The sequence below is a fragment of the Dromiciops gliroides genome, chromosome 2 (genome assembly GCF_019393635.1).
Source record: "Dromiciops gliroides isolate mDroGli1 chromosome 2, mDroGli1.pri, whole genome shotgun sequence".
Taxonomy (NCBI): domain Eukaryota; kingdom Metazoa; phylum Chordata; class Mammalia; order Microbiotheria; family Microbiotheriidae; genus Dromiciops; species Dromiciops gliroides.
The window spans coordinates 373,332,020-373,352,665 of record NC_057862.1 but is presented as its reverse complement, the minus strand read 5'-3'; the positions used below and the strand labels follow the sequence as shown (position 1 = coordinate 373,352,665).

Below are 20,646 nucleotides of genomic sequence, written 5' to 3'. Positions count from 1 at the left end.
TGGCCCAGGCTGGTGAGTGTTAAGTGTGTGTGACTGCAGCTAGAGGTTAAGTGGAGTTCTGCATGACTGGGGGGGGGGGGAGGGGCAGGGAAGGGAGGTGAGGAGGGAATGAACTATATTCCATATGTGTGTGAGAGCTGAGCCTAATTCTCTGTGACGCTGTGTGTAACTATGTAAGGGGTGACTGCAGATGTCTATGACTGTGGGAGTCAGGGAATAAGTGTAGTTCTAGGTGACTGTATATAATACACAGACATACATCACTCACAACCAACACACACACACACACACACACACACACATGCCAATATATAGGGTGTTCCAGAAGTCTTTGTGAATGAAGTTTTAAGTTGTTAAAGATTGACTTCACTAAGAGATTTGGGACACCGTGTATACACAACAGCCAGGGGGAGTATATGTGTGAGTGTAGGTTGGGAGGGTAGTAATAAGAGCCTGCCCACTGGGGGGGGTTCCTGCCCCCATCTCCCTGGTGGCCACTGAGCTTACAAGGTCCAGGGGGCCTCTTCCCCACAGCTCTGTTGGTCAGCAGCTGGCCCCAGGCCTTGAGGCGCCTGCTGGGCGGGTGAAAGAAGATGTGCTGCCCTAAAAATGTTGGTACATCTGGGGAACAGCTGGCTGGAGAGGGCTGTGTTACAGCAAGTCACGTGGCCACTGAATGGCCCCTTCAGAGGCTTAAAGACATAGGCTCTCTAGGGTTATCAAGACCAGGGGCTGGTAGAAAAGTGGAGTGGAGGGAAGAGAGGAGGAGGCAGAAGAGGCTGCATTTTACATCTCCTACTGCTTGCTGAGAGTAAAATGTTGATTCTCCAAACCATACAACTATCCAATATTATACACACATCTACCTAGAGTAACACATGGGGTCTTCCCTCCGCTCCCATGCACACACATGTTGACATGCATTGGTATGTGAGCACACCCATCCACACTGAGTAACAGTTCAGATTTCTATCATACTTTAAGATAAGTTCAGATTTCTATCATACTTTTACAAGGGCAGCTAGGTGGCGCAGTGGATAAAGCACCAGCCCTGGATTCAGGAGGACCTGAGTTCAAATCCGGTCTCAGATACTTGACATTTACTAGCTGTGTGACCCTGGGCAAGTCACTGAACCCCAATTGCCTCAAAAAAAAAAGATTTACAAAGGGCTTTCCTCGAGACAAACAACCCTGTGGGGGATGGAATACAAGTATTATCCCCATCTTACAAATAGGGAACTCGAGGCTCAAAGAGGTGAGGAATAATAAGATGAGAAACATCTTATTCACATCTAGGTCCAGTCTGGCTCCAAGTCCAGTACTATACACATACACACACACACACCCCTCAAATCCTTGAAGGAATCATCCTGTTGGAATTAAAGTCAGAAGACTTTGAATTATAGCTCTCCCATTTACTACTTACATTACACAAGGCAAATCTTTTTCTGTATCAGAGTTTGTTTCCCCACTTAAAAAAAAGAAAGGTACTTTTGTCTCCCTTCATTCTGTAAAGATCTAACTTGGAGGCAGCATTGGGATCCTATCAGTCAGCTGGTTCAGTTCCCCCATTTTACAGATGAGGAAACTCATCAGGAAACTGAGACCCAGAAAGTAGTTGCTCACTGAAGGACACACGGTAGGGCCAAGACTCAACCTCAGGTTTTCTGACCCCGAAATACAGTGCTCATATTGTATATACCACATTGACTTTATATTCTCCATGGTAGGAACCAAAGCAGTTGGGTTGGGATCCGTTCCATGACTGTATTTTGTGAGTTTGTGAATATGTTTTTGCTCCTTAATAGTTCAACGGATCCATGATCTTATCAATAGTACATCCATGAATTCTTATCCTATACAGTTCTAGGCAGTTAGATGCCTCAGTGGAAAGAGTACTGGACCTGGAATCAAGAAGATCTGAGTACAAATCCAGCCTCCAGCACTTACTAGCTATATGATCCTGGGCAAGTCATTTAACTTCTGCTTTAATTGACTGGAGAAGGAAATGGCACCCCACTCTGCTATCTTTGCCAAGAAAACTCTGTGGACAGCATTGGCCTGCTATGGCCCACGGGGGTTGGAGGTGGGATGTCACAAAGAACCAGACAAGAACATGTAACTCTTATTTATTTCCCATATTCTTTGGGGGTGGGGGTGGGGCAAAGGGGGTTAAGTGACTTGCCCAGGGTCACACAGCTAGTTAGTGTCAAGTGTCTGAGACTGAATTTGAACTCAGGTACTCCTGACTCCAGGGCCGGTGCTCTATCCACTGCGCCACCTAGCTGCCCCCATAACTCTTATTTATGTCCTCCATAAATTTCTTTCTGCTGATGTCTGTTCAACTTGCTGACATATCAAACTGAAAATGTCCAAAACATTTCCTGAACCCCTCCCCTCTTCTGTTAAGAGCTTACTATCCTGGGCAGCTAGGTGGTGCAGTGGAAAGAGCACCGGCCCTGGATTCAGGAGTACCTGAGTTCAAATCCAGCCTCAGATAATTGATACTTACTAGCTGTGTGACCCTGGGCAAGTCACTTAACCCCAATTGCCTCACCAAAAATAAATAAGTAAGTAAATAAATAAATAAACAAACAAATAAATAAATAAATAAAAGAGTTTTCTATCCTTTCAGTTACCCACACTTATAACCTAGTGCCATTCCCGATTTCTCTCTCATGCGCACCCTACATATCCAATCTGTTGCCAAGATGTTTCTTTTCTACTTCCACATTTTTCAAATATGTCCTCTTCTCTTCACTCATATAGCTGCTTCCCACTGGTATAGACTTCTATCCTCTCTCACCTGGACCACTGCAATAGCCTTTTTCCCCCCTGAGGCAATGAGGGTTAAGTGACTTGACCAGGGTCACACAACTAGTAAGTGTCAAGTGTCTGAGGCCAGATTTGAACTCAGGTCCTCCTGAATCCAGGGCCTGTGCTTTATCCACTGCACCCCCAGCAATAGTCCTCTAATTGGTCTCCCTGCCTCAAGTCTCTCCCAGATTCAATCCATCCTCCACTCAGGGGCCAAAGGCCTGACAGCATCATCCCCACCTCACTCAATAAACTGCAGTGGCTGCCTATTACCTCCAGGACCAAATATAAAATCAAGCCTTTGTTGAATTTTTAAAGTCTTTCACTACCTGACCCCTTCCTTCATTTTCCAGTCTTTGCTCCCCCTCCATATATTCTATAATACAGTGACACTGACTTTCTCGCTGTTCCCTGAGTGCCATCCAAACTTCATGTCTTTTCATTGTCATTCATTCTCTGAGCCTGGAATGCTCTTCTCCTCTTCCTCCTGACTTCACTCAAGGGGGCAGCTAGGTGGCACAGTGGATAAAGCACCAGCCCTGGATTCAGGAAGACAACCTGAGTTCAAATCCAGCCTCATACACTTGACACTTACTAGCTGTGTGACTCTGAGCAAGTCACTTAACCCTCATTGCCCTGCCCCCCCCAAAAAAAGACCACTCAAATCCCACCTTCTACAGAAAGCCTTTCTCAGTCCATTACTCTACTACCTTCCCTCTGAAATTACCTTCCACCTATCCTGGCCAACAAACTTTAACCCCTTATTCTGTGCTAAGCACTGTGCTAAATACTGGGGATACCAAGAACAACGCCCCCCCCAACCCCTACCTCCAAATAGCTCACAATCTAATGGGAAGACAACAAGGAAACAACTAGGTACACACTTTCTCTACATGTATAAAGATCTATACACACATATATGCACACACATGTATAGCTCTATCTATGGCTTTCTACATATATACACATGTGCACACATGCACATACATACCTATATGCATGTATATCTATATCTTTGTGTATGCCTATATAACGATATACACATAGAGTACCTGGAGGAGAGGAAAAGAGTAAGAAGATTGGAAAGGGAAGGAAGGGGCCGGATGAGGAAGGGCTTTTGTGGCGACAGTATTTTCATCTTGTCTTCTCTATTAGATGGTGAGCACTTTGAGAGCACGCACCACAGTTTTACCTTTCTTTGTATTCCCCAACTGTGCCTGGCTTACAGTAAGCACTTAATACTTGTTCACTGACTGACTATGGGAAGGGAGGGGAGGGGAGTGGTCAGGGAGGCATTTCCATTCAATCCCCAAGCATTCATTAAGCACCTACTATGTGCCAGATACTGAACAAACGTGAAATAGTCCCTCCCCTGGAGAAAGTGATATTCTATCAAGGGAGAGGACACATCCACATACAGACACTCAGGCATGCACAATACATGTGTACAAAATGACTACAGTGTTATTTGAGAGAGAGGGCCCTGGTATCCAGGAGGACCAGGGAGGGGTTCATGTACAAGAGGGTGCCTGCGTTGTCTTGAAGGAAACCAGGGATTCCCAGGGACAGAGGTGCCTTCTAGGCATGGAGGACAGGGCCTGCATGGGCCCTGAGGTGAGAGATTGAGAGCTCTAGATTTCTCAGTGATGCCTGGGTCTTTGTGGAGTATGGCAGCTGCCCATTGTTGCTTCCTCTATCTAGAGCCATGATGGGCCTGCTTTTCCTTAGGTTGGCTGTGCAACTCTCAGATGACACCCTCTCCCTGTTTCTCCTGTGCGCATTTTCATCTCTAATATCCTGCAACCTGTTCATACCCACCATGCTCTTCTACTTTGCACACTGGGTGACTCAGAACTTTTTTTTTTTTGGTGGGGCAATGAGGGTTAAGTGACTTGCCCAGGGTCACACAGCTAGTGTCAAGTGTCTGAGGCTGGATTTGAACTCAGGTCCTCCTGAATCCGAGGCCAGTGCTTTATCCACTACGGCACCTAGCTGCCCCCCAGAACTTTAAATTCTTCAGAAACTAGTGTTCCATGGCTGGAGGCTGAACAGTATCACTGGACAAATAGCAGGGTTTAAAAGATGTGTATTCTTGGGGGTGGGGGCAGGGGACATATGGGAGGTATGTCCAGTGCCAAAGGAGAGGATCCCACCCTGAGCATGACTGCCCTGGAGGGTGAGCCAGCAAATGTCTGAATCTTACAGGAGGGGTGACTGGAGAGAGCCCACTCTGCCTGGTGATCAGGCCATTCTTTGGCAAAGGCTCAGTTCCCTGGGATTGCCTCAGTATATCCTGCCAGCAGTCAGGTGATAATGGTCAAGGGAACTGGAACAAGTGGGTTCTGGTGTGCTGGCGTTGTGACTATGGGGGTGCCACTCCACACTTCAGACTTTCATTTGCCTTGTCAGTAAAATGGGAAGTCACCTTGCCAAAGGAGGACACGTGGCTAAACCTCACTTTCCCAGGCTTTGTTCCAGCAGCCCTAGTGAGGACCACAGGCCAGAGAGGACCTCAGAATTTAGAACACAGAACATTGTTATCAGAAGGAACCTTAGAAAACAGGGTGTCAGAGTTAGATACCAGTTAGTCTTCTCAGTCTCCCAAACCTTTCTTCTATGACCCCTAGATCACCAAGTTTAGGTGTGTGTGTGTGTGTGTGTGTGTGTGTGTGTGTGTGTGTGTGTGTGTGTGTGTAGAGTTTGGGGGTAAGGAGGCTTTAGAGCATCTAGGCCTTCCCAGAAGCCCCATCCCTAAGAACAGGCCCCCATTTCCTCACCCTGACATGTTTTGCCCAAAAGTTTTCACAGGGGTCAGCTGGAGGCTGGAGAGAGTTGAAAACATTGAATCATCTACAACTGCAAGAAGACAAAAAAAATGCCCCCATCCTACAAAAAGATAAACAGTGTCTCTTTATTTGAACTCCCTGTCATGCCCCAAAAATGCAGGAGATAAAACCAGGGAATGTAAAAATGTGACCAGAGAATGAGCTTGTACTTTAACTGATGAAAAGATTCTGTTGTGTGGGTCTTTCCGTGTGTGTGTGTGTGTGTGTGTGTGTGTGTGTGTGTGTGTAACTGATTCGAGGGTAAAGTGACATTTGGAGTCATTTTATCCCATAGCAACCATTCAGGACTCCCCTGTGTGAGAATTTTCATCCTCTCCCTTTAAATAAATTTAAAAAAGGTCAAAAGCCTAACCAATCAAGGATCTATAGATATATTGGCCCTGGACTCATGTGGACACTTCCCTGTTAACCCTCACAGAGCAAACTGAGGGGGAAAAGAGGCATCTAGGTGCGAAGGACAAAACCCTAGGCCAGGGCTCAGTAAACTTGGGTTCCTGCCTTGGCTAGCCTCTGCCCGTTTAATTCCTAATCATCCTTTAAAGTTCAATTAAAATGCCTCCTGCCCCAAGTAACTTTTCCCAATCCTTCCAGTGAGTGGCAACCTTACCTGCATACTTCACACCCTATGTATGGGCTTTGTATGTGTCTCTGTATGTACAATGGTGTCCAGCACAGTGCCTAGCTTTCTAGCAAGTGCTTAATAAATGTTTTGGGCAGCTAAGTGTCACAGTGGATAGAGCACTGGCCCTTGAGTCTAGAGGACCTGAGTTCAAATTTCACCTCAGTTACTAGTTGTGTGACCCTGGGCAAGTCACTTAACCCCAATTGCCTTAAACATCTCCAGTCCTGCTGATGTATATTTTGCCACTGGACCTAGGAGAGAGAGAGGTTGGTGACCTTGCACAGCCCTCCCTCACTTAAATCCAACTCAGTGAAAGTCATGACATCACCCTGATGGGACAAATAACAACAATAAATGCTTAATTGATCGACATAGAACTTTGTTTGCACTTTCCTAATGTACTTAATGTAATATAATACTGAATAAAATGATTGTCTATGTGTCTTACCAACACTTGGTATCTGGTCCAGAACTCCCGACTGGGATCTCTCTAAGCAATTCTCCAGTAGGTCCATGATCTCATCTGGGTGTCCATGGAAGGATAGCTCCATCTTCTCATGCTGTGAAATGCAATTATTATCATATGATCATAAATAATCCATTAGAGCTGGAATGAATATGAGAGGTCATTTAGTCCATGCCCCTCATTTACATAAATTCATTCATTCATTCTTTCTTTCATTCACTTAACAATCATTACTTGCCTACAGGATGTCAGGCACTATGCCAAGTACAGAATACAAAGACAAGAGAGTCCCTGTCCTCGTGGAGCTTAAATTCTATTGGATGAAACACAGGTAGACATGGCAGAATAAATATAAAAATATATACACAGTCGTTTGGGGGTGGCAGGCAATAGCTTCCAGTGTAGGGGGTAAGTGGGAAGGCAGAATCAGGATAGGACTCCTATAAGAGGTGGCACTGCAGCTGAGCTTTGAAGGAACTGAGAGATTCTAAGATTTGGAGGTGAGGAGGAAGGACATTCCAAGCATGAGGAACAACCTATGCAAAGATGGATAAACATATAGATGAAGAAATGGAATAAACATTTATTAAATGCCTATCGTTTGCCAGGCACTTTAGAAATATTATCTTTTTTGATCCTCAAAATATCCCTGGGAATCAGGTGCTTAATATTATGATCCACAAGTTACAGTTGGGAAAACTGAAACAGACAGAAGTTAAGTGACTTGTATAGGGTTTCACAGCTAGTATTCCTCTAAGGCCAAATTTGAACTCAGGCCTTGCTGACCCTAGGCCCAGTTCTCTAATCACTGTACCACCATGAGTAGATAAAGATAGATACTAGGTGGCGCAGTGGATAAAGCACCAGCCCTGGATTTAGGAGGACCCGAGTTCAAATCTGGCCTTAGACACTTGACACTTACTAGCTGTGTGACCCTGGGCAAGTCACTTAACCCCCATAGCCCCACAAAACAAAACAAAGATAGATAGATAATTTCTTTGGGGGGGGGCAATGAGGGTTAAGTGACTTGCCCAGGGTCACACAGCTAGTAAGTGTCAAGTGTCTGTGGCCGGATTTGAACTCAAGTCCTCCTGAATCCAGGGCCGGTGCTCTATCCACTGTGCCACCTAGCTGCCCCCTAGATAGATAATTTTTTAAGTGCTTACTACATTCCAGTCCAGTGCTAAGCACTGGGAATACAAATATAAATAAGACCTTACCCTCAAGGAGCTGACATTCTAATAGGGAAACTGGAAGGGGGAAGGGTACCCACAATCTTGTGCCCATCTGGGCAAGGAAACTGGTAAGGAGAAGTCTAGTAAGTGGAGACATGAGTGAGGTGAAGCATGGCGGAGCCAATTCCTGAACTGTGTTTGTTTTCTCCCATTTCCAGGGTACCAGAATTGACACCATCTACTGACCCTCCCATGTCACTCAGGATAATAGGATCATAGATTTAGATTTAGAAGGGACCCTTGATGTCATCTAGTCCAACCTCTGGGTTTGATAGACAAGGAAATCAAGGCCCAGAGAGTAGAAGTGATTTGTCCAAAGAGTCACATTTGAGCCCAGATCCTTCAAGTCCAATGCCCTTTCCATTATGTCACACTGTGTACTCAGGTCATACCATTTCTCAGTGATATTGCCTAGACAACTTCCTGAGTGAAGATCATCATTGACAATAATCTGTGGCCTATTATAACCATCATGTGTCTCTCCATTGTCCTTTGGGTCCTCTCTAATGACAACCCATAAGTCATTTAGCTGAAAGTTATATTCTGGCTAATTTGTTTTTATTTCAAGAATATTGATACCTATCTGGTTTGGTTCTAATAGATCTTAATATTATTTACAGGACAAATATCTCTCATTTAAGAGTTAAGTTTTTGGCACCCCTTTTTTGCCACTCCCTTACTGAATAGGGCTGAGGACCACCAAAATTTTTCCCCTTGGATTTATGGATTACCATGCATGACTAAAGAATTCATCTCCATATAGATGCCAAAGTCATCCTTCTGTTCAATAGAGACTCCCTATTAACTCTGGATTAAATTCTTCTTTTTGGTGTTTAAAGTCCTTTACAACCTAGCTCCAAATTTTCACCCTCTGGTCTCCAAGTCTTTGTACAGGTGGTCTCTCATCCCTGGTATCCACTCACTCTTTATTCCTTGCCTCAAATATCCTAATATTCTTTAAAGCTTAATTCAAACACCACTTTCTGTTTGTTTGTTTTTTTAGTGAGGCAATTGGGGTTAAGTGACTTGCCCAGGGTCACACAGCTAGTAAGTGTTAAGTGTCTGAGGCTGGATTTGAACTCAGGTACTCCTGACTCCAGGGCAGTGCTCTATCCACTGTACCACCTAGCTGCCCCCAAACACCACTTTCTAAACGGCTCCTTTCCTTATTCCCAATGTGTAGCCAAGAAGACCTGATTTCAAGTCCTAGTCACAAGCTCTCAATACCCCCAGATAACTGTCTTAGACTACAGATGACAAAGAAGATACACACAGAAGCCAGGTGCTCCCCACACTAAAGAAATCACTGTTCCAATTTCTAATGCCATACTTATAGCCATTGATGTTATCTCCCCCTATAGAATGTCCCATCAGACTTTCTAGAATTGTAGAACCTGCCTTTTGCAGTCCAGTCAGTCATCTGTACTCCGAAATGAAGCATCCAACACTACACACAGTAGGCATTTAATAAATATTTGTTGAATTGAAATGGCCTTGCCTTTAACCTGCTGTATGACCTAGGTTGGGCTACTTCCCCTTTCAAGGCCTGAGAGTCCTCATTTGCAAAATGAAGAATCATAGTTTTAGAGCTGTCAAAAGGAAATTTCCATTTGCTTTAACTAAACTTTATTATTTAAAATTTCTTACTACAGAGCTACAAGAGGATGTCTAAGTCCAGCCCTCTCATTTTTTTTTTTTTGGGGTGAGGCAATTGGGGTTAAGTGACTTGCCTAGGGTCACACAGCTAGTAAGTGTAAGTGACTGAAGCCGGATTTGAACTCAGGTCCTCCTGACTCCAGGGCCGGTGCTCTATCCACTGCGCCACCCAGCTGCCCCCAGCCCTCTCATTTTTACAGATAATGAAATTGAGACCCAGAGAGATCAAGTGATTTGCCCAAAATCACAGCCAAAAAAGTGACATAACTGAGAGATCTCGGAGATCTGTTCTCAGGACGGAGCCTTGAGCTCTAACACTATGGGCTAAGGTCCTTTTTAGACCTTTTTATGAATCTGGGAGTTGCTTATACCCCCAAAGAGATCAAAGAAAGAAGAAAAGGACCCGTATATAGCAGCTCTTTTGGTAGTGGCAAAGAACTGGAAAATAAGCCTGTGGTATGAAAAATCGTCTTGGGCTGTATGTTTGAATTCACCACGGTATTTTTGCGCCCCCAGTCCCAGATCACTCTCAGCCTTCAGTTTTCCTTATACCCTACCTCCCCCACCTTGGAAGAAGTAGTTTGCAGCTTCTCCCCAACTTTGCTCTTTGCAGGGAAGTTTGGGGCTCTAGGGGAACACCAGAAGCAGCAGCGGCAGCTGCAGGCAGGGCGGAGGCAAGGCCGCCGAGCTGAGGCAAGGGCTAAGACCAGGGCTGAACAGAGCCAAAGTCGGAGGAGGGGGTACGGCAGGGCCACGGCAGTTTTGCAGGTGCGAGATGTAGCTAATCTCCACTTCGAAGTTTTAAGGTGATAAATGACTGACTGGCTCCGCGTTGAGCCCCTGCCTTTGCACTTTTGCAGGTGACTAACTGTGAGAGAGTGTGTGTGTTTGGGGGGGGGCGGGGAGAGAAGGAAAGGCGCGCGAGCCCCTGTTTGCGGTTTCCATGGCGACCGCCCGCGCGGCGCCAGCCTGACAGCCCGTCCGGGTTTTATGAATGGGTGACGTCACGGGACTGGCGTCTAACGGTCTGAGCCGCTTGTTTAGACACTGACACAGGGGCTGGGCCCGCCAAGGGGGTCGGTGAAAGCTGGATGGGGGGGGGGGAAGGGCAGCAGCGGTCTGGGAGTAGGAGCTGGGGACCCCTCGACCGAGATCTGGGGCAGGGGGTGCTTATATTCCCCCCACCCCAGGAAACACGGACAGGAAATGTGCCCAGCTTGGTGGGAGTCCCCGGAGGCGGCCCTCCAAGGAGTCAGCTGGAGATTGGGGGGAGAGGGACCAGGGTCCTTGCGCGCCCGGCCCCAGTGAGAAGCCCAAAGACCGGAGGGAATCCTCGAGGCAGTAGCGGCACTCGGTTTCTGCGGGAGGAATGGACCCCACTCCTTTCTAACTCCCCAGTCCCTGCGGCCTCAGGTTCTCGCCTCCCCTGGGCTTGGGGCACGGGTCCTCCTCAGCATCCCTGAGGATCTTCGAATCCAGGGGTGCAAAGGGACCCAAGGAGAGGAGGACTTTTAAACTCCCGATACTACACCCAGCCTGTCTGAGCTGTCACTAAACCACTTAAGGAGGTTGTCACATTCCTGCACTCCCCCCCCCCGTATCCTGCCCCCCCCAGTTTTTCTTAACCCCCCTCCCCCCATTCCCATCCCATTGGGACCTTGGCTCCTTTAACTCCCTTTACGCTATGCCGCACGTGGGGAACAGGGGGGCGGATCCCTAACAAGGCTGCAGGCCCACCCCCGGCCTAACATTGGCTGCTTTTGAACGTTCTGGCCCCGCCTTTCTCTGGCTCCGGCTGGTATATAAATAAGAAATCAGGTCGTGGACTTCTCACAATTGCGTTCTTCTCGTTGCTTAAAATTTACTTGGTGTCTTTTTACTACCGACTTCCTCGCTCTTTCCTCTCCTCCCGTCTCGCGGTCCTATCGCTCACCGTGTCCCGGTTCCGCCTTGATTCCTCGTTCTACAGCCGAATCATGAAGGTTGCGAGTGGTACCGCCGCTGCCGCTGGCCCCAGTTGCGCTCTCAAGGCCGGGAAGGTGTCCGGAGGTGCCGGGGAAGTAGTGCGCTGCCTGTCGGAACAGAGCGTTGCTATCTCGCGCTGCGGCGGGGCCGGCACCCGGCTCCCTGCCTTGTTAGACGAGCAGCAGGTGAACGTGCTGCTCTACGACATGAACGGGTGCTACTCCCGCCTTAAGGAGCTGGTGCCTACGCTCCCCCAGAACCGCAAGGTCAGCAAGGTGGAGATCCTGCAGCACGTCATTGACTACATCTGGGACTTGCAACTGGAACTGGACTCTCAGGCCGCCGGCACCCCAGGGGGCCGGGGCCTCCCCGCCCGGGCACCCCTCAGCACCCTCAACGGCGAGATGAGTGCCCTCGCGGCCGAGGTGAGCATGCTTGCCGGTTTTCGGAGTTTCTCCTCATAAGGGGAGAGGCATCTGCCCCCGGGATGGGTGGTGGGAAAGACGGATTGGGAAGATCTCGGGGGAATAAGGTGGGGGGAGGGTCCCTGTCGTACCTTTCACCTCGGGCTGGGTTCGAAGAGGGGGGGAATGGTAGGTACTTAATTCTTCTTTCCAGTCCTGGGGAGCACTGAAGCTTGTCGCGGTTCTTGGGGACCTGAACAGCCAACTCACCACCTCTCTTCTTCATCTCTTTCTCTTAGGCTGCCTGCGTTGGTGCAGATGATCGTATACTGTGCCGCTGAGTCGTCCGTCAGACGACCACGGACTCTGGAAGCTGGGGCGAGAGAGAAAAGCGCCCGTGGGTTTCCCAGATTTCCCCATTCCCCTCCCGTCCTCGTGAGGAAAGGGACCGTCGGGAGCCTTGCTGTCCTGCGTGGAGGGGGGTGACCTCACGAACCCCGTGGGATGAGCTGGCCCATCCCAGCGCCCCGTTGGGGTTAGGGGGCATGGAGTCGCTGCAGCCCCAGGGGCCAGAGACCTCTGGGTCCCATTGAGACTCTTGACTTCTCCGTGCTCGGGGGAGACCTGTTTATTATATTTTTTAAAGACATTCCTTGAAAAAAATGTAATTTGTTTTTTGCTTCTCAGATTTCTGAGAAAATAATTGCCTGTATTGTATATTACAATGATTATTGAGAATATTGTTTTTTACAATAGTGTGTGGGGCGTTTTGTTATTAAACAAATCATTGATAAATCGGAGTCTCCTTGCCTGGTTTTGGGATTGGAGCCCTGGTAGATAAGAAGCAGTCCTTGGGCTTAGAATTGGGGGGGGGAGACTTGATAGCCTGTGGTTTCTGATCTCTGACACTATTTTGAGTGGTGAACAGTTGGATGCTAACTTTTATCAGACTCAACCTTCCTGGGTCTTTAAAAGTCCTCCCTCCTCCTCTCAAACCTCCCCCCCCCCCCAGCACTATACTAAAGCCCTGCCCTTTTACCCAAGCCAACTCATGACCCAGCTGGCCTGGAACAGTAGGCATTAGGCAGCCATTTATGTGCAGAGCTGGGGGAGGCAATACTTGTCCTGGAAAGAGCCTTGGGCTGAAGTCAGGAGACCTGGGGTTCTTTAGCTCAACAGCTGTGTGACCTTGGGCAAGTTAACTTAGCCTCCGTGGGCTTCCCCATCTGTAAAATGAGGGGGTTGGACTAGACAATCTGATCACGAAGTTCACAGTCAACTCTGACAGTTTATGATCTCTGCCACAAACAGGCTGAGTGGCCTTGGGCAAGTCAATTTCGCTCCCAACCTGTTTCCCTCATTGTGAGAGGAGTGGGTTGGACTAGATCTCTAAATTCCCTTCCAGCTCTGGCATTATGTGATTGCTGCCTGCCACCAATTTGCTATATGCCAAGTGTCAGTTTTATCAGCTGTAAAATGAAGGAGCTGGCTGGACTAGGACTTTTCTAAAGCCCCTTTCCTCCCTGTGACATGAAAGGGGAACAGCAGCTGGGAGCAAGAGGAGGTTGAATAAAAAACCAAACCCGGGGAAGGGGGTTGGAAAGGGTGGGTGGGTGTTTCCACCTGCAGCCCTGCCCTGCCTTTCCCACATACACACACCTGCCCGAAGCCTTGGCCTGTTGGGGAAGGGGGATGGTGCTGCAAACTGGAGGTGGTTTTATCTGGCCTTGGTGGCCAGGCCTGTGGGGGCCATGGAGGCAGGGTGAGCCTGTTCAGGGTTGGCTCGTAGCCTAGTAGCTGACTCCTTCCTGCCCCTGCCTTGCCCTGGCAGCCACCCCACTGCCCACTGGTCTTAGCTGCACCAGCCACCACCTGTCTAGGAGTTAGGAGATGGGCCCTTTTCCTGGCCTCTAGGCCTCACCCATGGGACCAGTGCTACCAAGCAAGGGATGGGGGCAGGGGCACACACTGGGTTCAGTTGTGGAAGTAGGAGGAAGATTTGGCTGGGAAGTCAAGAAGTAGGGAGTGGGGACAGAAAACTAAATGCTCTGAGAAAGGTCCTAAAACCAGGGACCTGGTCTAGACCCTAGACTGAGGAAAAACCCTGATATATACACCCCTGTATATCTGGGAATATGTTATTGGGGGGTATGTGATGGTATGTCCCTGTGTGTGCATTCATAAGTATGTACATGTAGGACATAGAGCTCCATTATGCAAAGGTTTGTTGAATGTAATCTGCCTAAGCCTATAGGAATGTGTATATCACCATGTGTATGTCCACTAGACAGCTGTATGGGTAGATATACACATGTCTGCATGGGATTCTTTGATTACATTTGTATGCATTTCCATGGTCTCTCATCATAGTGCATAGGTCACATTTCTATAGCACTTTACAGTCTGGGAATTATTTTCCTTATAACAGCCCCATTAGGTTAGTGCAAGTATTATTATTCCCATTTCACAGATGGCAGACAGAGGTTTAGGGAAAGTGATTTGCTGAGTCTCATAGCCAGGAAGTGACAAAGGGGTGCTCCAGTGAGGCAGAACTAAATCTCAGGCCAGGGCTCTTTTCACTCGATCAGATATCTCTTACCAGCATCTGAAAAGCTCATATAGAGCTAGAAGAAAACCCAGGGGTCATAGTCCAGCCCACTCTTTTAACAGATAGGAAATCTGAGGCCCAGAGAGGAAAAATGGCTTGTACAGTTAGCTAGTAAGTGGTAGTCAGGGACTTGGACTTTCATTCCAACCATCTTTCTCCTTCCTACACTCTGCTGTTCGTTTGTTATATGTAAATAGAGATAGTATATAGAAATCTATATATGTAATCTATATGTATATAAACACATATATACATGCATGTACATGTGTATGCATCTGTGCATACATACACACATATTGATATGTATGTGGGTCCAAATATTTAGTTGTGGACATGGCTACACTGTCTCAATATGCATCCGTGTAGTGGTAACAGTGTCATAGGAATTTGGAACCTGAAGGGCCCTTAGATATGATCTACTCCACCCCACCCCTTTCATTTTATAGATGAGGAAACAGATCCAGAGAGGAGATGCGACTGCCCCATATCACACAGCTCATGGACATCAGGACTGGGATCAGAGTTTGGGGCTTGCATTTCAGGGCTAGGGCTCTTTTCACTATAACTGTTCTGCAGATATGAGTATACATGTGCATATCTATGTGTCTCTGTATATATGTCTACACATATATGTATGTATACATGTGGTGTGGTCTTCCACAGCCCCCCCCCCCAGAGCTCTGGGAGGGAAAGGTGGAGGTGGGGGTCCCTGGGCTGTGGTCCCTCCCTGCAGAGCTCAGCCCCCGGAGCTGAGCTGCTCAGAAATCTCTCTGTTTCTCTCTTTTCCCTTTTGGCTGGGCCCCAGCCCATCTGGAGCCTGGCGCAGCCGGCCTGTTTGTGAATGTTTCAATCAGCTGGGTGCAGAAGAATGTGTAGTCATTTAACCTGAACATCCCCAGGTGTACAGAGGCGCCTCTCTGTCTGGGGCTGGGAGGCCTTCCCAGGCAGCCGGCAGCCTGCCTTTGGCACCAGTGTATTAGACAAACACGGCTCCCTCCCGCCCCCCCCTCCCTTTTTCCCCTCCCACCCTCCCGCCCTTCCACACTGCCTGCTGGAGCTAACCACCTCTTCCACAGCTGCAGCTTGGGCCTGGGAACTGCAGCCCAAGAATTGCACAAGAGACTCAGAGAAAGAGAAGGGGGGTGGAGGGAAAGAGAGAGAGACTTTTTTTTTTAAAAAAACACACAAAACCCTTCTCCTTTCAACCATGGCTTGGGAAATCATTAGAAAGTTAACTCTTTCTGGGCTGGCTCTTTGGAAACAGGAACAGGCCTTGGGAGAGGGGAGCCCTGGGGTGTCCTTTGCCCAAACAACCAGTAATTCTGGACCAAAGGCAGAGGGGAGAAAGGGTGAAGGGAAACCTGCAGGCAGAATGTTGGGAGGATGGGATAAAGTTTGTTTGTCTAGGCAGGGTTTCCTGGGACAAATCAGTGAGTGGCTTGGGTGCAATTCTAGGATTCTGGAGATAGAATGATTTACTAAGCCCCCTGGTCAAGATCAGAAAATCCTAGACTCCAAATTCCAGTGCAAGAAGGAACCTTGGAACTTAGAATCCAGACTGGTAGAGATGTCAGTAGGACCCTTAGCAGAAGGAATGTTAAAGCTCATCTAACATTAGATCATCTAGGACTCTCAATCCCTTCATTTGACAGATGGAGCGATGAAGGCCTAGAAAGGAAAAGGAGATTTCACAGCCTAAAATCTCCTAGCAAACGAGAAACAGAAATGGGATTACAACCCAAGACTATTGACTCCCATGGGTTCCAGGGCCCTTTCCACTACTCCTTTCTTTATTTGTTTTTTTAATTCATTTTTGTGGGGCAATATGGGTTAAGTGACTTGCCTAGGGTCACACAGCTAGTAAGTGTCAAGTGCCTTAAGTCAAATTTGAACTCAGGTCCTCCTGAATCCAGGGCCAGTGTTTTATCCACTGCACCACCTAGATGCCCCTATTTTCTTTATTTGTAAGATATGAATAGGTAGTGATTTTAAAACAGTTCCTTCCCAAAAGCAGTTGTATCCAACAATGAAGTGACTTGAACCTGGAGACAAAAGTGGTTCTCATTCTCCTATGCTGACACCCCCCTCCCCCAGACACATATTTTAATGTCATTTATTGCCCTTTTAGACCCCAATAATAACATCTATCAGCAAGCCTGGGAAAAAACTCAAAGGATTCAAGGTTTCAAAGGACCTTCGATGTCATCCAATCCAAGGATTCTTAACCTGGGGTCCATGAACTTTGTGTGTGTGTGTGTGTGTGTGTGTGTGTGTGTGTGTGTGTGTGTGTGTGTGAGAGAGGCAATTGGGGTTAAGTGACTTGCCCAGCTAGTGTCAAGTGTTTGAGGCTGAATTTGAACTCAGGTCTTCCCTGACTCCAGGGCCAGTGCTCTATCCACTGTGACACCTAGCTGCCCCCAGGTCCATGAACTTTAAAAAAATATATAATTATGTTTTAATATAAAAATATAAATCAAGGTTTTCTTTCTACTCCTTGTATCTTGCTTTATGCATTTAAAAACATTCTGAGAAGAGGGCCATAGGTTTCACCAGCTTGCCAAAGAGGCCCAAGACACAAAGGCAGGTTAAAAGTCCCTGCTCCAGTCCAACTGCCTCATTTTAGAGCTGGGGAAACTGAGGCCTAGAAACCTTGCCCAGTGCTAGGCAACCAAGCCTAAGTGACATTGTCAGGACCTCTAACTCAATTTACTAACTACAATTCCAGACTCTTCCTCTTTACAGGGGCCCTTCCCCAGGACAGTGGAGTATTCTGTCTATTGATTCTTTGTAGGGAGAGCAGCAGGGGTCTGCACCCTCCCCCTATTACTCTACCCAAGGTCTAGGATGTGTGTTGGAGGGGGAAGCAGTAGTTCCTGGCAATCAGGGTATGAGGCCTAGCCTGACAAGAGAGCAGCCTGGAACCCAGGCTCCTCACCCCTCAGTTGGGAGGCGGGGTCGGAGAGGGACGACCTACTCCTCCTTCCCCACGAGGGAACAGCCCAAGAGCCTCCCTCTTGCCCAACTCCCCAGCTGGGGAGGCTCCAGTTCCAGGGGGTGGAGTAAGGGAGGGTGGTAGAAAGGAGTGACTCAGGACCGAAGGTTCCGTCCGGGAAAAGGACAGGACCCGGGGAGGGAAGGGGCGGGCGGGGCAGGAGGGAGAGGAAGGCGGGGCGGGGCGGCCTAGGGGAGGTGGTGCTCTTATCTCTCTGGGAACCGGGCATCGCATTTCCTGCCGGCCAAGTTGCAAAACTCGTCGGAGGCTCGATGCAGGGGATCCTGGACTCCCGCGCGGGGGCCCGAGTTTGTGCAATCCGGAGGTAACTAGATCAAAAGAGGGAGCAGCCAACTCCCACCCCCTAGAGTTCCCTAGCACTCCTTATAGATTCAGAGAATGTTTGGCTGGCAGTGACCTCTGGTTCAATCATTCGATGGTTCAGTTTTCTCCTCATTTTACGGAAGGGGAAACTGAGGCCCAGAGAAAGGAAGTGACTTGCCCAAAGTCGCACAGCAAGCTAGTGAATGAGCTGGGACTAGAATCAGGGCTCTGGACTCCTGGCCACTTAACACCTGTATTCCCTGAGGGACAGCCCTGTGAATCCAGGGATCTCTGGACAGGGGAGGACGCCTAAATTAATGGGGAAGGGGGCTGTTACCTCAGGGAGAATGGATCTAAGGTTGTAATCTTGGAGGATGAGGAAGAGGAGGAAGGATGTTGAAATCTCTCCTTAGTTGTTCACGCATAGACCTGGAGGCCGTATTTTTTAAAAAGAAAGAAAGAAAAAAGAAAAAGTAGAAACCGTCCCAGACGTTCTCCTGCTTCTGGGATGTTTCGTGCAGCCCCCGCCTCCTAGGTTTCACAGCCATAGACACTACAGTGATGCTCCTGACCCGGCGCCCCTCAGATAACCTCACTCCAGAAGGCATCTATCTCCTGAAAACGCCTTCTCCAGGGATAAAAAGAACCTGGATTGCCCGGACCACCAGCTGAAGCTGGGGACCTGGTGTCCCCTGGTGTCCCCTGGTGGACAGTGTCGGGTCTGCAGCCCGGCGTCTCTTCTCAGAATACGATGCAGGGAAGGAGACAGAGGGATGGGAGGGAGCAAAGGGACGGAGGCTGGGATCCCAGTTTCTGGGCTGGAAAGAAACCTCAAGCCTTATCTCGTTGAACCTCCTACCTGACGCAGGGATCCTTTCCTCTTGGACAGCTCTTGTGAGGAAGACCTCAGTTTCTTTATCTGAAAAACAAGAAGGTTGGAACAGATGGCTTCGAAGGTCCCTTCCAGCTCTAAAAATGTGATCTCATAACTTTTTTTTGGGGGGAGGGCGTGTGCGCAATCAGGGTTAAAGTGACTTGCCCAAGGTCACACAGCTAGTAAGTATCAAGTGTCTGAGGCCGCATTTGAACTCAGGTCCTCCTGAATCCAGGGCCAGTGCTTTATCCACTGCGCCACCTAGCTGCCCCAAAAGTGAGGTCTTCTCACTGGGTTGATGTTCCTTTCCTTTAGTCAGCTGATCCTTAAAAGTTCTAGCTCTACCATTCCATATTCTAAGGTCTCTTCCAGCTCTACCATTTCATGTTCTATCGTCTCTTTTACCTCTCATGTTGTTCAGAGAGGTCCCTTTCATCTCCCTGTCTTTGTGTCCTCAGTGCTGCTAGTGCCTGACAAGACGAGAAATGATAGCTTGACTGATTGCTTGATGCTTCAAAGTCTCTTTGAACACCATCGTTATTTTTCATCCCCTTTTCACCACTAGTACTCACTAGCATTGCCCTCCTCTGTGTTGGTGTCTAGATCAGGAACAGTGGCTTGTAGGGCGAAGAGGAACAGGAAAGGGAGAAGCTTCAGAAGTGCATTTTAGATTAAAAACTACTAGAGAATACTGCAAAAAACCCAACAACAACAAAAAAGGGGGGCAGCTAGGTGGCGCAGGGGATAAAGCACCCGCCCTGGATTCAGGAGGACCTGAGTTCAAATCTGCCCTCAGACACTTGACACTTACTAGCTGTGTGACCCTGGGCAAGTCACTTAACCTCCATGGCCTTGCAAAAACAACAACAACAACAACTACTAGAGAATAGGCTTGAGGGCACAAGATCTAGTTCGATGAGAAACAGATGCAAAATGAATGTTTCTCCTGCACAGGAAAATGAATCCCTTGCACAGGGATAGGGTCCAACTCAAAGGAACTTGGACATGGATGCTGGGAAAACCTTAGCCCTCCCCTTGAGTGCTAGGGGAAATTAGGCAGAACCCAGATTGCATTCTTCTCCTGAGATCTTGGTGCCTACTTAACATATACTCCCTCAGTCTTAATAGTCCCAGCTGTCCACTGGTCCCTGCTTTGTAGGTTAATGGGTCCCAAGAGAGGAAAACCCATAGGAATGGGCTACAAAAGAGGAAGCTGTTCATATATATGTGTAAGGAGGTAAAATTCTAGCTAGTCTGTCTAGAATATCTAATGAGTGGTTGCCAATAAATTATAAGCTTTAGCAAGAGTTAGACTTTCAAGCATTTATTAAGGAGAATAAGAATTTGGTAAAGAGAGAGATTTGGGCAGCTAAGTGGCACAGTAGATAAAGCACTGGCCCTGGATTCAGGAGGACCTGAGTTCAAGTTCAGCCCCAGACACTTGACACTTACCAGCTGTGTGACCCTGGGCAAGTCACTCAACCCTCATTGCCCCACCAAAAAAACAAAACAAAAACAAAACAAAAAACAAAGAGAGAGAGAAAGGTCTAGATTCATCTATCTATTAAAGGGAGAGAACATTCCTAGCTCCACTCTCAACCAGAGTCCTGACGAAAAAGAGAGCACCAGCCTTGCCTGCTCTTTCTCCCACAAGCAAACGTCACTTCCTGACGCCAAAGAGCCATATGTCTTGCCCTCAGACGCCTCCTTCTCATGGTGGAGCATCCTGCAGTAAGTCTCTAGCAGGTGGCGTCATTCCAATCGTTATGTATGCCAGAGTCATTCCTTGGCAATACCGTATAGTATTGGCCCAGCTTACTTTCATCCTCAGCTTCAT

General features: G+C 48.0%; 2 protein-coding genes across 4 annotated transcripts in view; both read left to right on the top strand.

The window, feature by feature from the left end:
• The first annotated feature begins 11,465 nt into the window (after positions 1–11,465).
• ID1 (inhibitor of DNA binding 1, HLH protein) lies at positions 11,466–12,772 on the top strand. Its single transcript, XM_043985524.1, has 2 exons — positions 11,466–12,032; positions 12,311–12,772. The coding sequence occupies exons 1-2, from the start codon at positions 11,619–11,621 to the stop codon at positions 12,350–12,352; spliced, it is 456 nt and encodes a 151-aa protein (XP_043841459.1). The 5' UTR covers positions 11,466–11,618; the 3' UTR covers positions 12,353–12,772.
• A 5,065-nt stretch (positions 12,773–17,837) lies between these two features.
• The window catches only part of LOC122742574 (bactericidal permeability-increasing protein-like), a 32,613-nt gene continuing 29,804 nt past the window's right edge, over positions 17,838–20,646 (top strand). For all 3 annotated transcript variants that reach the window (XM_043986884.1, XM_043986885.1, XM_043986883.1), the window contains exon 1: positions 17,838–17,936. In XM_043986884.1, the coding sequence (XP_043842819.1) occupies positions 17,884–17,936 (53 nt within the window). In that variant the 5' untranslated portion in view covers positions 17,838–17,883. The remainder of the gene's footprint in view (positions 17,937–20,646) is intronic.

Excerpts from the sequence above, each read along its gene's own strand:
- ID1 (XM_043985524.1), top strand. The coding sequence starts at position 11,619 with ATGAAGGTTGCGAGTGGTACCGCCGCTGCCGCTGGCCCCAGTTGCGCT. Across the intron at positions 12,033-12,310 it reads TGAGTGCCCTCGCGGCCGAG|GCTGCCTGCGTTGGTGCAGA; the intron begins GTGAGCATGCTT and ends TCTTTCTCTTAG.